The following is a 15,174-nucleotide window of genomic DNA, read 5'->3' as shown; positions in this document are numbered from 1 at the left end:
ACAGCAGCGATGATTAATACTTTTATTTTTTTTTTTCACTGAGCGGAAAAAATTAAGATCGAGGTCCGACCCGAGTCACTTACTTATATTTTAGACCCGAACCCGGCCCGAACCCGCGGGTCCCATCGGGTTTGTCAGGCCAACCCGACCCATTGAGAACTCTAAACTAAAGTGCCATGGTACTTGAGTTTTGTAGCGCCTAAAATGGCATCCGGCACCGTTGCCGTTATGTTTATTTTCTTTTGGCTCCTCGGCATTTGTGGGGTAATGCTGTATGTGTAAAAGAGTAAGTGTGTATGGTACATAATTTGAAATGGCCATTTGTGGGCTATGATGTGTTGATTATTATTATATGTGGAGTGTGTTCTTGCGGAAGCTGTAAATGTGGAAGCTAATGCTAATGTCCAGGTTAAGACCAGCTACGGCTGCAGCCGTAAACAATTATATGGTTCAAGAGTTCGCGGGTCAAAGCGGCAAGCTATTGGCCAGCCATGTTTATTATTTCGGTTTGTGTTCATGCAGTGTAAATATGAGATAGTTAACCTGCAGGAAAGATTCATTCTGTTGTATTAAAGGGGCCCTATTATGCTATTTTTTTTTATTGATGTCTCCAAACCTGGTCTTTGAATTCCTCAACTGGAAAAAACAATCGGAACATGTATTTCGGAGTGGATCACACTCCTCATTTTCAGCTTTTTTACCCCACTTTTTCAAACGGGTGAGTCTGTCGAGGTGTAGCCTTATGCTAATGAGATGACCCCCGACCCCGCTCCTACTGAGGAAGTGGTTGTGTCTCTCCACCCCGTGCTGTCCGCGTCCAGCTTGTTGCCATGGTTATGGTTCTACGCTACAAACTAACAGCGGTCCAGCCGTACCGCTTCGAACCGGACTCCAACCCAGAACCAGGACCAGCTCCTGTAGAAGTTCCGACGCCACGGATGCAGCAGGACGAACCTGGATGGTTAGTTAACATGTTTGTGTAACGTTTTCGACAGTAACTCGATGTGTTTTAGCGTAGCTAGCGCTAAGCACAATGACGCTAATGCTGCGTTCTTCGCTCTATAAGTAACGTATCTGTGAGCTATTTTGGCCACAATTAATATCGTTAGTAGTGCCGTGTTGTTGACAGGTCACAGTTGCATGTTTTCCAAATGGGGACGCAACAATTTAAAAGGATGAGAACCCGATGAAAACAGCGTCCTGTATGCGGGCAGTTTGTTTACATCACATTAACGGGATTAAAAACTTGATCCTCTACACAAAGATATACAAGCAACAGGATTTGGTCAGTATCATGTCGTCCTCCAGAATTATGTATTGGATTTTGAATTATAGGCTGTGTGCTGTGTTTTATAACGTGATTTGCTCCATCTCAACATTACGTGCCAAACTTACTGTTACAAAATTCAAACATGAAGTTTACACCTCAGCTTGTCAGCAGTGTCCGTCAGGTTACCATATTAACAAGATTTGTTGTTGAAATGCTCAAATTCTGTACTATATTCATCTAGGTGACCATGTGTGAATTGTGCAACAGCCTTCAGACACTGAACATGTCGGCTGCATGGAGACACCACGGGTAATGTTACTTTGTTACACCAAGTTGTCTGTTGAGATTATTATTCACATAACATGACGATGATCATGATTCACACTACGCAAGAAGACGGATGCAGCAGCTGGAGGAGGAAGAGGCTTGCATGGTGGGACATCCTGGTTGGAACTGTCTGTCTGAATGTTCTCTCTCCAAAACGCATGAAATTATATACAGCTGGTTATGGTGCTTTACACGTAAGAGGAATACAGCAGTCAGTTGTTTGTTTATCAATTGTGTTTTATAAAAAATAAATCCCTCTATGCAACATATTATGCAGTCTTCCTGACCATTACTTCAGTAATATTAACCATGACACATTTTACAATTACTGTAAAGACTTTATTGTCGAATTAATCAGCAGTTGAAGTTCACAGTTACCTCAGAACACAGCAGGATGAGAACTTTTGATTTTCAGAGGCAATACATTTTCAAAATCCCAACATCACCCAGGAGGTAGCATTGCAGTGCGACAGTGGGGAGAAAAAAACTGACTTTTAGGCAGAAATCTTAGTTCTGTCTTTGTTTGTAGTGTTTCTGAACTGTATTACAGAGATAGGCCTTTATTTTTGCATCCCCTCAGTGGATTGGACTAAATAACAGAAACATCTGTCATAGTAACATCACAAATCTGCAGCAGTTTATTGAAGCATTCCTAAAATGTTTTTCCTCCAGGTTGATCATACACTACAAAACGTTATTAAAAACAGGTGGTATGGCAATAAAATATATTTTCATAACTCGCAAACTGTTTGTGGCCGACTCTGCAGGGTCATATCAAGCTCTTCTGAAGTCAAGGAAGAGCTGCCCTCCAAAGTATCCTCCTCCTCTACCGGGTCCAGGCGAGCTCTCTTTGATGGTCTCCTTATTGGAGTGGTTGTGAAACAGGTCTGGAACCATGGCTGTGCCAACACCAAAGTCCTTGCAGGACACAGTAGCTGTAACAGAGTTGTATGGAGGAATGAAACCCATGATATCACATAATAGAAATACACATCTGCACGACTACTAGTAGTTGCTGTTAAACCTAATCTAAAGTAGGCTACATGTCAGGCTACACACCTTTACTTGGGTAAGGAGCCCTCTAGTCTACGATTTGAAAGGTTTGAAAAAAGAACCCCCCCCCCCACACACACACACACACACGCACCCCTTCCCTCTGTGCTCCTCTGAGCTCGTATCGTTCTCCCCTCCCTCTTATTTTATAAGCCTCCCACCTCCCTCTTATTTTACGAAAATAGTTCACTGAAATGTGTTTCTGAAAACATTTTAGGTGAGAAATAAGCTATGCAGTTGCTGAATCTGTCTTTATTTTAGATCGACAACGGTCCGGCTTGCGGGCGGCGGCCCTCCGTCTCTCGAAATTCGCCGCTCCGCGACGGCATTGCACGGCTTCTTACATAGACAATGTATGGGAACATTCCATTCCATTTTTGAATGAGTGGGGTTGGGAGATGATATATTGAACCTAACATTCCTGTTCTTGACTTCACCCATGAAACAACTAATTAAAACATGTTCCGTTCTACTTTCAAATAAATCTGTTGAAATATCTGTTGAAAACATTTTGTATGGATGTTTTCTTATGAGTTCTGTTCATTTTTGCTTGGATATAATATATTCCCAGTTAGTTCCCCTAAATTCCCATAATTCCCATTATTCCCATGGAGAGTTTCCAAATATGGAATATTTCCAAAATTCCCAAGCTTAAGTTCCCGTGGAAATTTACCGGAAACTTTCCGGAAATGTACCGGGAATTTTCCACCCCTTTGCAACCCTAGTCGGGCAGCTGATCAACAAGCCCGTTGCAGCAGTGATAATGGAGAAGAAACCACCTGGAGCTCAGCAGTGTGGAGTGCACCCTGATGGAGAAGGTCAGTAACGTTGGCTAATTATGTTGGGTGGTCTAATAATATTATATACGTAATGTTAACATTACTGTTTGCAAATGTAATAACACGTCACGTATAACACTGCATGAAAAGTCGGATTTTCGTCCCTGTAAACGCCCGGAAATCTCCCTAATTTTCGGGAGTTAACGACAATTTACAGGCTGCGAACGCCGCGTTCGTCTGTGCCGAAAATTGTCGGAAACGAACCACAGCGAAGGCTCTAATTAGCATATGAATAGCAGCAAAACCGCGCCTGGCCAGAGATGGCTTGAATATCCTCACTCAGGATTGGATGAAACCACTAGTTTTAAACAAGTATAATCGCTCGTGATTGGTTGGCAGATCTGGTCATTATAAATGTAAAGCCAACCCACGTTGGCAGATCCATCCCTATTGGTCAACCTGATGAGTCATTATAAATGTAAACCCCACCCCCGTTGGCAGATGTGTTACTATTGGTCACACTGGGTCTTTTAAACAAGAATAATCACTAGTGATTGGTTAGCAGATCTATCACTGTATATATATATACATATATATTTATTTTTATTTATTTATATATTTATAAGTATAAATATGAATGAATTTATTGAGGAAAGGAAAAATTGCCAGGAGGAAGTATTCAAAGAAAGAGCTTTATTGACAACACAACACACAACTGTACAAATTTGCCCACACAACAAACAAATGAACTGGCGACATTCTGTCCGAATTTGGTCAATTTTACAGCCGCCTGCGGTGCGTGGCCCTGTACTTGGGAGTCTTCTCTAATCGCGACTGTAGAGTCGCACAGAGCTCGGTGAGCTCCTGGCTGTCGCACAATCCATCCAGACACCCCGCCAACGACGCCGTCCTCCTCATCAGACATCATGTCTGTGGTGGCGCACTTCCAACGGTCCACCTCATCGCCAGCAAGCACACTCCGTCTCGCTTCCAGCAGCTGTAAAACAATAAATAAAGACAATCAGTACTGCGCGATGCACTGCGCATGGACACAACACATCTATTAATGCACCTGAAAAATAGGTTTAGGTAGGTTTGGTCACATTGACCAAAAACGGATCTAATAAATCTAATAAGTCTTACCCTCTTTCTCCTGGAACGACTCCGAGCTGACGTCTTCACAGCTTCCGCCTGCGATGCGAGATCAGGCTGTGTGTGTCTGAAGCTCCTGCGTACCGTTTCATAGTATGTCTTACAGGCAGCTGGAAAACAATTAAATGAGTGGTATGAATAAGAAAACTTAAGTCACAGTAAAATTAAAACAAGGAAGAAGAAATCAGTAAAAGTTACTTACACACAATGGCGTCACTATCAGCGTCATAGAAATCCGGACTTGCGGACAAAGCTCCGAGCAAGTAAGAGGTCACAGCTTCGTTATGAGGCGAGGTTCGTCTGTGAAAACAAAATGAACAGTTAAGATCGGTATCTACTGTTAACGCATCTATTTCCTTATACAGCAGAATGAAAGCATATTCTTTAAATCGTACCCTTGCTCCGGTTCGTAGAGCCTACAATTCGTCTCCGAGTTGTGAAGACGGCGTACTGCTTCCTGTAAAAGACCAACAACATACACTTAACAAAGCAACTTAACGTTACACTGGTTCCTCTCTCTTGTTCTTTTACAAAGCTACTATGCTACTTTTAGCTTGGACTATTAGCTTTTAAGCTACTTTTAGCTTGGGCTTGCTTTGCTAATTTTAGCTTAGCTAGCAGTAACCGAACATATTCTTACCGCAATCATCCTGAGAGTCTCCAGCAGTCCTGGATATAAGAATTATAACATTTAAACCACATTTTCTTAAGTGAAGCCTCTCAGAGCAGCATTCCTGCTGCCGGTGAACGTGAACGTCTCCGCATCGTTCCCTCCACTGAATGAGGCGCCCGGTGCCTGCATCCGTCCCTTTAACGGACAACGGTGCACGGCGTTAATAATTATTATGAACCCATCCTTGACCCTCTAGCAGAACTACGACCAGCCATTATAAAGCAGTTTATAGTTGTTAATGTTGTGTCAAAAGGTACTGCATTTAAACATGTTATTGCGCAAGTTTCCTGGCTTCATCCCCATCCGGACAGACATTTTTATGGAAAGCCAATAGAAGTTTGGAGCTTGCAGCGAACAGACACGTCATACCCAGCATCATTTCTGCCTGTTGAGCGCATTGCTGGGAGATGTGTGGTTAACACATCCACTGTGCATTTAAGCAAGACCAAAGAAAGGGTCACTGTAGTCATACCACTATGCACAGTGGTTGAGCTCTAGGAGACTGTGATGTTGTTTGCATGAATGTACATTTTACCTTTGTGGCAAAGCCTGATTAAAAGTAATTGTTGAAGCAAATTGTTTTGTGTATCTTTGAATGAAGATGAAATTAAGTTATATCTTTGAATGAAGATGAAATGAAGTTAACACCTTTCAGAAAAATGTCTCCTGGGGGAAAACTCCCCCTACCCTGATTTGCATTTGTATAGCTCACAGCATTTTCATTTACATGTTAAAGCCTCCCCTAGGATTACGGGGAGGGGGGGGCATGGGGGGACAACTGCCAAGCAAGGCCCACGTCAATTCCCGGCAATTTACGTCAGTTTTCTGTGTTTCCTGCAAATTGCCGTTTGCAGTCGTAAACCTGAACTTCCACGGGAATTTACAGGGCCGCTAACTGACGAAAATCCCACTTTTCATGCAGTGTAAGTCTAGTTAACGTTGGCTAAGCTAAGTTTGTGTTTTGTGTAACGTCAAGTGGCACACAGCCTATCTGCACTTACTAGCTAGCAGTATAGCATGTTAGCTAGCTATCTAATGTTAGTGGCGCTAGAATAAGTTTGTAATTAAATATGTTTGTCCCACAGGTGAAAGACGTGCTGAAGCCGTTCAAAGTAGCCAACCAGGCGCTGTCAACAGAAGACTACCCAACAGCATCAGCGGTCCTTCCCCTGCAGTACGTGCTTCTGACACAACTAAAGCCCTCCACCGATGACCCGGCAGGACTGAGAGAGATGAAAAAAATGATGTCAACTGATCTGAAGGCGCGATATGGCCCCAACAAAGATGCATTCTTGCTACTGAACACAGCCAGCTACCTCGATTTCACCGGCTGGTTCATTTGGAACAAGAGTCGCGGCAGGCAGTGCGAGATAAGGTCCAGAGGGAGCTTGCAGACCTCAGCGAGGAGACAGGCGCGGAAGGCGACGATGAGAACGCCACGACTACAGCGCCACAGCAGCGCAAGGAAAATAATGCTATTAGTGCGATGGGGGACCTCTTTGGTGATGTTTACTGCCAGAACTCGGCCGGAGCAGGTAATAATTATGCTATTATAATCAATAAGAAATAATACAAAACGTTTCAAATATTGATTGCCTTCATAACAACTCAAACTCAAACCCTGCATTGGACGTAGCCTAAACAACACATTAACATTTTTATTATTTTTAACAGTTAGACCGAATGAAGATGTGATCCAAAGAGAAATGATGGCCTACACCAATGAGCCCCCACCCCCGTCTAACAGCAACCCCCTGTATTGGAGGAAGGAGCGGAGCCCCAAGTACCCCCATCTCGCCCAGCTGGCACACGGCAACCTGGCAATACCTGGGACATCCGTGAGGTCGGAACGAGTGTTTTCCACCGCGGGGAACATAGTCACAAAGCAACGCTCTTCCCTAGAGCCAGAACATGTGAATCACCTGGCATTTTTGGCAAATAACTTAAAAAAGTCTGTAGCCAAATAAACTGCAGCCAGACAGATCTTTGTGAGCGAAACAATTTGTTAATGGGCCGTTAATGGCTGGTAGGATGGGGTTTTGTTTTTAGGCCTACCTTTATTTTGTCTTTTCAGTTTAGCCTGACTGGCTTATTTATCTTTATTTTGATGAAACCGAATGCATTGCATATGTAACCCACCTGGGTTTCTGAGCTTGCTGTTTGAAATAGTGCAGTTCCCTGGCCAACCAGAGGGTGGCGCGTCCGCTATGAGTAAAAGTCTCAGCCGGTATTCACTCTCTTTTCGGCAGAAGATATTGCCTGAGAGCACCCAGCTCACCAACTGAGAACTCCCGGTAGGGAATATACACTCTTCAAACCAGAAATTCACTATAATTCCTCTGGCACAGACTGTTGTTCGTTCGTCAGGGTGAAACGTGTGAAGATTCAGGTGGAACGGAACGCCCCTGTTAGCGGGCTTTAGCTCCGGTAAGAAATGCTAATGCAGGCGCCATGTTGGCTGTGTTGACTGACTCTATAGCTGTGTCCCAATTCAGGGTCTGCAGCCTTCGGAGGCTGCATTCGAAGGCCGCTTACGTCACAGAGCTGTGCAAAGGCTGTCCCAATTCGTCTAAATTCGAAGGCTCCTCCAAATGCGGCCGACAAATGTGTCCTCCTTTTCCCTGTATTCGGAGGATGCACTGCTACTATCCTTCGCGGCCTCCCATATCCCAAGATGCCGCTGTTAAACGAACAATGGCGGCGGGAAACAGCAGCAGCTCCGGCACCGGAGTACACATTTAAATGTAAGTAACGGGTTTTTGCTTAACGCCGGACGTTCAAGGGGCCTTAAAACATATTTAAATGTTAAAATGTGTGAAGTTAATAATGCTAATACGTGTAGCCACCGGAATGAAGGGCCAGCTACGTGATGTAGCTTAAGGCTGTTGATACGAGGAGCTCTGTTAACGTTAGCCCTTAAACGTAACGTAAGCCTAAAACCCTTCACTTTCAAATGTTACAAGCTCCGATGGTAACTTATATCTTATTGTAACCGTGAAGCTGTTAAGTTAATTTGTTCTCGTTGTAAGTTGTGTAGGCTACAGTTCGCTCCTCTCCTGCGCCCAAAGCTGAATGCAGCTGAATATATAACGATGGGTTGTGAGCCCCGCTGTATTTGTAGGCTGTAAAACTGTAAACGTTTGGGCTGAATACAGAGCTTACCTTAGGAGCATTATTACTGTTAATATTGTTATTATATCGTACAATCATTTTGCCTGTTGACATAACAGGAAATGTGCATTACATGTCGTTGTTGTTGTAGGGAGCAAGGAGCAGACGGAGGAGTTCATTAAACTCTGGGGTGAGAATGACCACCTTTTTACAGGGGCCAAAAACACCGCCACACTTGGATGGAGGTAACTGTTAAGGTATAAATAAATAGACCATTTGTTCTCTATACATATCTGTATGTAAAAGTTACATACCCTTATGAAACAAAAATATATAGCAATATATTGGAAAATATAATGCAATATAATAAATAATATATTTCCATATATGGGAAACTAGTGCTTATATTTTTCAATATACTGCAATATATGCATGGACCATGTATGGCTATATATTGATACATATAAAAAATATATTGCAATGAAGACAAAAACTGCACTATATTTTTACATCTAATAGTTTTATTGAAACACTGAATTAATTCATTTCTCTTTCATGAGTTAACGCATGAATTTTCATAAAGCTGAACAGATAATCAAACAGTCATCTCACTTCATTGTTTGCATAGTTACACATTTCATATATGAAAATATGTGATGATATATATGAAAAAAAAGTGTTTACTGAAAACAAATACTCAGTAAAATTTTAGGATTTTTGGACAATTGGATGCCATGTTAGTCATTTTGGCAACATGGTAGGAAGAAAACGACATTTATACCTTAATGGATTGAGTGCTCATTTTCAAACTTTATGCCTATGTACATTTACACTTGTCAGTGCGCTCTGATTAATGGCTATGCACGTCCAGTTATACCAGGTAAGAGAGCATGAAACAGCAAGCCAAAGACAGAGGGAGTGAGACAGAGATACGAAAATTAGGGACCTTTGTCTACGACCCAGGAACTACATAGCAGTATTATGTAAAAGAATAAAATAAAAAATACACGCAAATAGTATGGTAGTATGGGTACTGGAACGCAGTGACAGACATGTTTTTCTTGCCAATAGACATCTACTGTGCCCTCAAATTTTCAGTCCTCCACACTGCATCTTGGAGGTATGCATGCATAGAGGCTTGCATATTGTGGCAGATCAATTAGCATGCATTTTCTTTTGAACATCGTCACATCAAATATCACTTTCCTGCCCTGCAATACTCTTTTCAGACCAACTACATTTTGTACATTAATTAATGTACTGTGTGATCTATCATACTGTTTTCCAAGAGCAAAGCATTTTCTGTTACCTTGTTGCTCTACTATAATGTAATAGTAAACAGTGATTATGTGTCCATTTTGTAACAAAACAGTGAAGCTGTTCCTTTTCACTACTCTAGTAAACTCTTGTGAGTAATACAGTTGTCCTTTCACTAGAAGTCTACTGAATATTTTCACAACTGTATCCACGGTGACTGAAAGTTGCTCTCTCACGGCCAGTATCTCTTCACTAGTAAGTTTTCGTGAATAATGCAAACCAAGGGTAACTACCTGATCTGCTACTCTTTCAAACTGCTTCAGTCTTTTTTGACCAGTTAAGTGGTTATACAGCTGGATGCATTCAGGCACAGCATTTCTCAATGCATCATTTCTCAAAAGAGGCAATACTTGTCTATATGTGAATTCTTTCATTATCTGGAAAGGAACACATTGAGTGCCATGAAACATTTTTAGTATGTCCCCATTAAATGACTCAAAAATATAGCCTGAATGTGCCCATAAAGGTCCCCAATTCTTTACAGATTCAGGCAAATGAAGACATAAATGTACATTAAATGACACATTTTGCTTTCCATAGAGTGTTTCAAATTGTTTGACAAAATCTACAACCAGTTTTTCACATCTTTTTAACTCATCTGTTGTAATAATGTCCTTGCATAGTAAGAACATGAATGTGACAAGGATTAACTAGTGTTTGTAAAATACCTGGGGCAGAATTCCTTTTAGCACAAAGATACTATAAAACAGTAACCAGTTCTGCCATTCACTAGCCTTCCAAAACCTCCTTTGCTGAAAAGATCGGGGCACTCTTGTCACATTGCAAGGAGGCTTGATTAGTAAGAGTTGCTGATCAAGTTCAGTCACTCTATTCCCAATATAATATGGCTTCTCGTGGTTTTCACTGTCCAGCCACATGCTTGTCATTTGCCAAACCACACCAAGATGTATATTATGCATATGGTCAGGGGGCATGCCAGATATGATGTCTAAGTGTGGAATGTTTATAAGACATGTGGGTCCTTTAACACCCCTCACAGATTTTGTGGTACGCAGAGCCTCCCTTGCATCATTTATGGTTGAAGCATGGTCCCTTTTTGGAACATCTATGTATGGGTATGCCCTAACAGTACCATTTCCCTTTTGAACTTGTTCACCAGGATGTAAACAGAGGCTGCACCCGTAATGACCATTGAACTGGGTCATGTTTTGTAGTATGGGCCTGGCAACTGAATCACACATCATAAGAGCTGCCACAACTCTACATTGTTCCAAAATGCTGTTTCTTTTTAACTTGAAGCCCACAGTTGACAACTTCTGACACTCTAGAGTGAACGGCTTTAAAAATCTATTAACATTTGGCTTTTTACTGCCAAACCACAAGCCAAAAAGTAAAACATTTTCTTTGCGTACAGGGTAAGGAAGCTCGTTTACAATCCCTTGTAATGGCCAAATACTATACAGTGACGATTTAAACACAGGTACACCATCGCAGTTGAGTGTTAAGGAGTATCCATGAGGACAATCAAGTGGGCCTCCATTTTTGCTCAGATTATGGTACATTTTACCACTACATATATCATCATAATTTTCAGAATTACATGTGCCATTTCCTGACTTGAGAGAACCTGCAACATCTTCTCTTTGAAGAAGATGTTCCAACTGTGTCTGGATTGGTAAGTATATGAAGAAGTTTCCATTCTTCAGTGAGCTGTTTTTATCCCACGTTGTGTTGCACACAGTACACTGCCCTTCACTAACTTCGTCACCAATGTAATATTCACAATTTGGACAGTATATGTGACATTGTAGGTGACCTTGTATTGGCTTAAGCTCTTTTAAGAACAGATGCTTTGAGGTTGACGGTGTGTTTTCTGGACAGTGAATATTAATCAAATCCAGAAGATCAGAGAGGGCCAAACCAGTGAGTGCGTGTCTCAAAACAAACGAGAGTATAAGTAAAAAACTCTGAGCTTTGGTTAGTCGTGATCCAGTGTAAAGTGGCTCTTCATTTACATGAGGAAACTTTTAATTGCTGCCTTCTCCCAAACGTGATTCCTCATTCACTGACTCATCAGTACTGTCTTAATAGACAGGGGCAAATTGTTCTCCACTGCCAAGAATGGATTCAGAGTCAGAGTCAGTAAAAGACTGCCTTCGTTCAAACACACCGATACCGACACCGTCATCCACGTTATCAGGAATGAAGTTATTTGATGACTCTGATGCTGGGCTCAAATTTGGTGGATCACTGAAGTGAAGATCACACTCTGTGGAACATTCATCCTCAAACAAGAGTGGGGATGTAGGATATCTGGGCATAAATTCACCATGGTCTGCATGCAGGCTCTGTAATAGGGAGAAAAGAAAAAGTAAATTCTGATTATTTGAAAATAACATAAGAAATAAAATAGACCCACAAACATTTTACAAATGAATTAATTTTGCAAAATAGGAAATTAACATTTCAGAGGAACTGCCTGGGTTTTCAGGACACATGAGAACTAATACCAATTTAGATTGAAAAAGCAGGCTGCTTAAACCTGCTAAGTGGAACAATGACAATGATCCTGAATGTCTAATTCTGACAAATTTGTATTATTACATCTTTTCAGCAGGAAGTAGTTCCCATCGAAACTTGTCACCCACAAGGGCTTAGGATTATGTCGGGTATCCATGCCATTGTTTTTGGAAAAAGGGGTGTTGCGGCTGAGTCTCTAATTTTTTATATTATTAAATCTACTCCAAAATGTACAGCAGCATATGGCCATACCAGGTAATTTTAGAAACAATGTTGGAACTCTACAGAGCTGTACCAGAGGATTTTAGTTGTTTTGGAGAAGGCTGCTATGGAATTGTGCTAGCTGCCTCCTGTGTGTTGTGTGGACAAAGACATCACCTGTGTTTCAAGTGGCAGGGGGGTGAATAGATACTGTATGACAACATTTTCACTTTTGGGTGAACTGTTCCTCTAAAGCTCAATTATTCAGAAATTGACTGAACTTGCCCACATGATCAATCTTACCTGATCCTGTAAAACTCAATCTGCTGAAATAAAATTGTGACTTACATACAGTATAGCATCTATGAAACTAACCCATTCATATACTTTTCTTTATAATTACAGTGGTGTGTTGAGCATCATGAGCATCTTCAGAGAAGTTTTCAACGTCATGGTCAGAATCATCATGACCCATCAAGTTCTGTTTTTTGAGAACAATGATCAAGTCTTTACTAATTTTCAAATTAAGCAGCTTCACACACATTCACACAAGAAAAGGCTTATGCTTTGCTTTTACTGAAGGATGCATTGATCATTTACGCTTATTATAACTGGTACCTACAGAGACTTCTTTTCCTGAAAGGCACCGCTGTCCACTGAGAGGGGTCCAAGCTTCAGAGAGATCATCGGCTATCCCCTAAAAAATAATTAAAAACACACATAAAAATAAAAACAAATGTGTTGACAGTAAATGAAACAGTTTGGTTATGGTTAGTGTATCAAAATATGATCTTAGATCAGTGCCAAGTTAAAAGTACATTCTACTTACGGTAATGTCACCAACATCGTGTGCATCTTCAGAACCATTGTCAGAGTCGTGGTCAGAGGAATTATGATTCAGGTTCTGTTGTGTAAGAATAAAAAGTCTTGATTAAATTACAGTTTTTAAGTAGCTTCAGTGAATCAGTCAAACACAGAAACCAGTAGGGCTATAGACAATGACCTGAAACCTATAGCAAAATATATCACAGTACACCTTGCCATGCACAACCATCCACTTTGGTGCAATGTTTTTTAATGTGCTGGCTGGGGGGATACCAGCTGAAATCAAGCATTTTCTTACTCTCAAATGCTAATACTTGCTAAAGTTGATAGTGTTGCTAAAGAATACATTGTTCAACTACACACCACACAGTTGAAACTTACACAGACTTCTGCTCCTGACACACTTTGTTGTCCACTGAGAGGAGCCCAAGCTTCAGAATCGTCATCAGTTATCTGAAAAACAGATTACAAAATAAATACCCATACATAGTCTCCAAAACAACCTGCATGTGGCCAAAGCTACCAAGATGTAACTTGGTTAATTCTTATTGATATTAAGAGATATTTTTAAACAAACCTTACACATAGAATGTGCAATTTGAAAAAAGTACACTATACTTACGGCAATGTGGGTGACATCATGTGCATCTTCAGAACCATTGTCAGAGTAGTGGTCAGAGGAATTATGATTCAGGTTCTGTTATATGAGAACAATAGATCACAAAAGACACTATTGAGCTATTATTGGTCACAATGTATCATGACTATCTTGGTAACAAGAAATTAAGCAGCTGAAACTTACATCGACTTCTTCTGTAGTTGTTGATAGACTTTGGGAAGATAGTCCACTTAGGGGGCTCCAGACCTCTGAACTGTCATGGGCTCTTGGCTAAAAATAAAAAAAAGGACAAAGTTCTCACATATTATGTCCAAAACACTTTCTATGTAGACTTTCTGTCTTCTTTCCTGAAGACAGAACAGACACACAGCACAAGTAACTTTCAAAAGGTCTACAAAAAGGTGTAACTTTATATTTACATATTCATGACTCACCAGATCCTGGATTGACTGATGAACCTCAATGTTGTTTGCCTCTGTCAGTGCTTTCCTGTGATTAAGGATGCAAATGATAAGAAAAAATTGCTTGATTTTAATAAATGTATATCTTTCAAACACCAACGGATTTTAATGTTTCCCCCAAAAAGCTTGTCTATTCATAACAAGACATATGTGATGGCTCAGCTACTGCATGTCTGAAAATTAGTTAATGAAAGTAAGAAGTTTAAAAAGTCCCAGTCATAATCCAGTCAACTCTGACTAAACCTAAGAATTTGCACTTCAAAGGTTTAGGGTTAGGAAAAGATCATGTTTTTGGTCGCTACAAACACAGCTGGAAAAATACCTATCCGTGGTTTACAGAAGCATACAATGACAACATTTTATTCTGGCGACTGGGCTGCCCTTCATCATCCCTACCGCGAAACCAGTTGAATGAAGCAAGCATCAGCTAACTGCTAACGTTAGCTACGTTAGCATGAACAGCTAAAACACAGCCAAAGTTACCGGTTGCGTAACCTAACGCTAGTAAAGAATCACAACTGCGCTGCTTATTATAGTCGGCTAGGATGAAGCAAAACACTAACCTTTTTTTCCATCGTTTTGTTCTTGCTGGAATCTCCGTTTTATCGGAACCAGGGAGAATATATTTCCTTTTCAATCGGTCCATTTTTTCCCCTGGGACATATGAGCGTTCTGATCGCGACTGATGGACAAGTGCGCCGTGATTGGTCCGCAAAACCGGAAAACGATGCCAACCACAGCACAGTAGTATTAGCCAATCATAGCACAGTAGGGCGGGACTAGGCGGCGCACTCTCGCGATAAGGAAAAGGCCGCTTAAATTGTAGATAGGCAGCAACAGCTACGTTTGAATTTGCTAAATAAAATGTCGAAGTATCGGTATGCCCTTGTGTCTTGGACTAAGGG

At 41.1% G+C, this 15,174-nt stretch overlaps 1 protein-coding gene and 1 long non-coding RNA gene across 2 annotated transcripts; one reads left to right on the top strand and one right to left on the bottom strand.

Annotated features, from left to right (window-relative positions):
* Positions 1-929: 929 nt before the first annotated feature.
* On the top strand, positions 930-1,756 carry LOC311013013. The gene is made up of 3 exons (XR_014597101.1): positions 930-973; positions 1,538-1,584; positions 1,664-1,756. It is a non-coding gene; the product is annotated as an uncharacterized lncRNA (long non-coding RNA).
* A 9,261-nt stretch (positions 1,757-11,017) lies between these two features.
* LOC311012440 (uncharacterized protein) lies at positions 11,018-14,915 on the bottom strand (the record flags this gene model as incomplete). Its single annotated transcript, XM_084007901.1, has 9 exons — positions 11,018-11,991; positions 12,768-12,845; positions 12,987-13,061; positions 13,194-13,268; positions 13,571-13,642; positions 13,812-13,886; positions 13,992-14,078; positions 14,228-14,297; positions 14,833-14,915. 9 exons carry the CDS (start codon positions 14,913-14,915, stop codon positions 11,728-11,730), a joined length of 879 nt encoding a protein of 292 aa, XP_083864027.1. The 3' UTR covers positions 11,018-11,727.
* Between the last annotated feature and the right edge of the window lie 259 nt (positions 14,916-15,174).

Source organism: Eutrigla gurnardus (genome assembly GCF_963514095.1).
Source record: "Eutrigla gurnardus genome assembly, chromosome: 4".
NCBI classification, from domain to species: domain Eukaryota; kingdom Metazoa; phylum Chordata; class Actinopteri; order Perciformes; family Triglidae; genus Eutrigla; species Eutrigla gurnardus.
The sequence above is the reverse complement of the archived record's forward strand: the minus strand, read 5'-3'. Positions and strand labels throughout refer to the sequence as shown.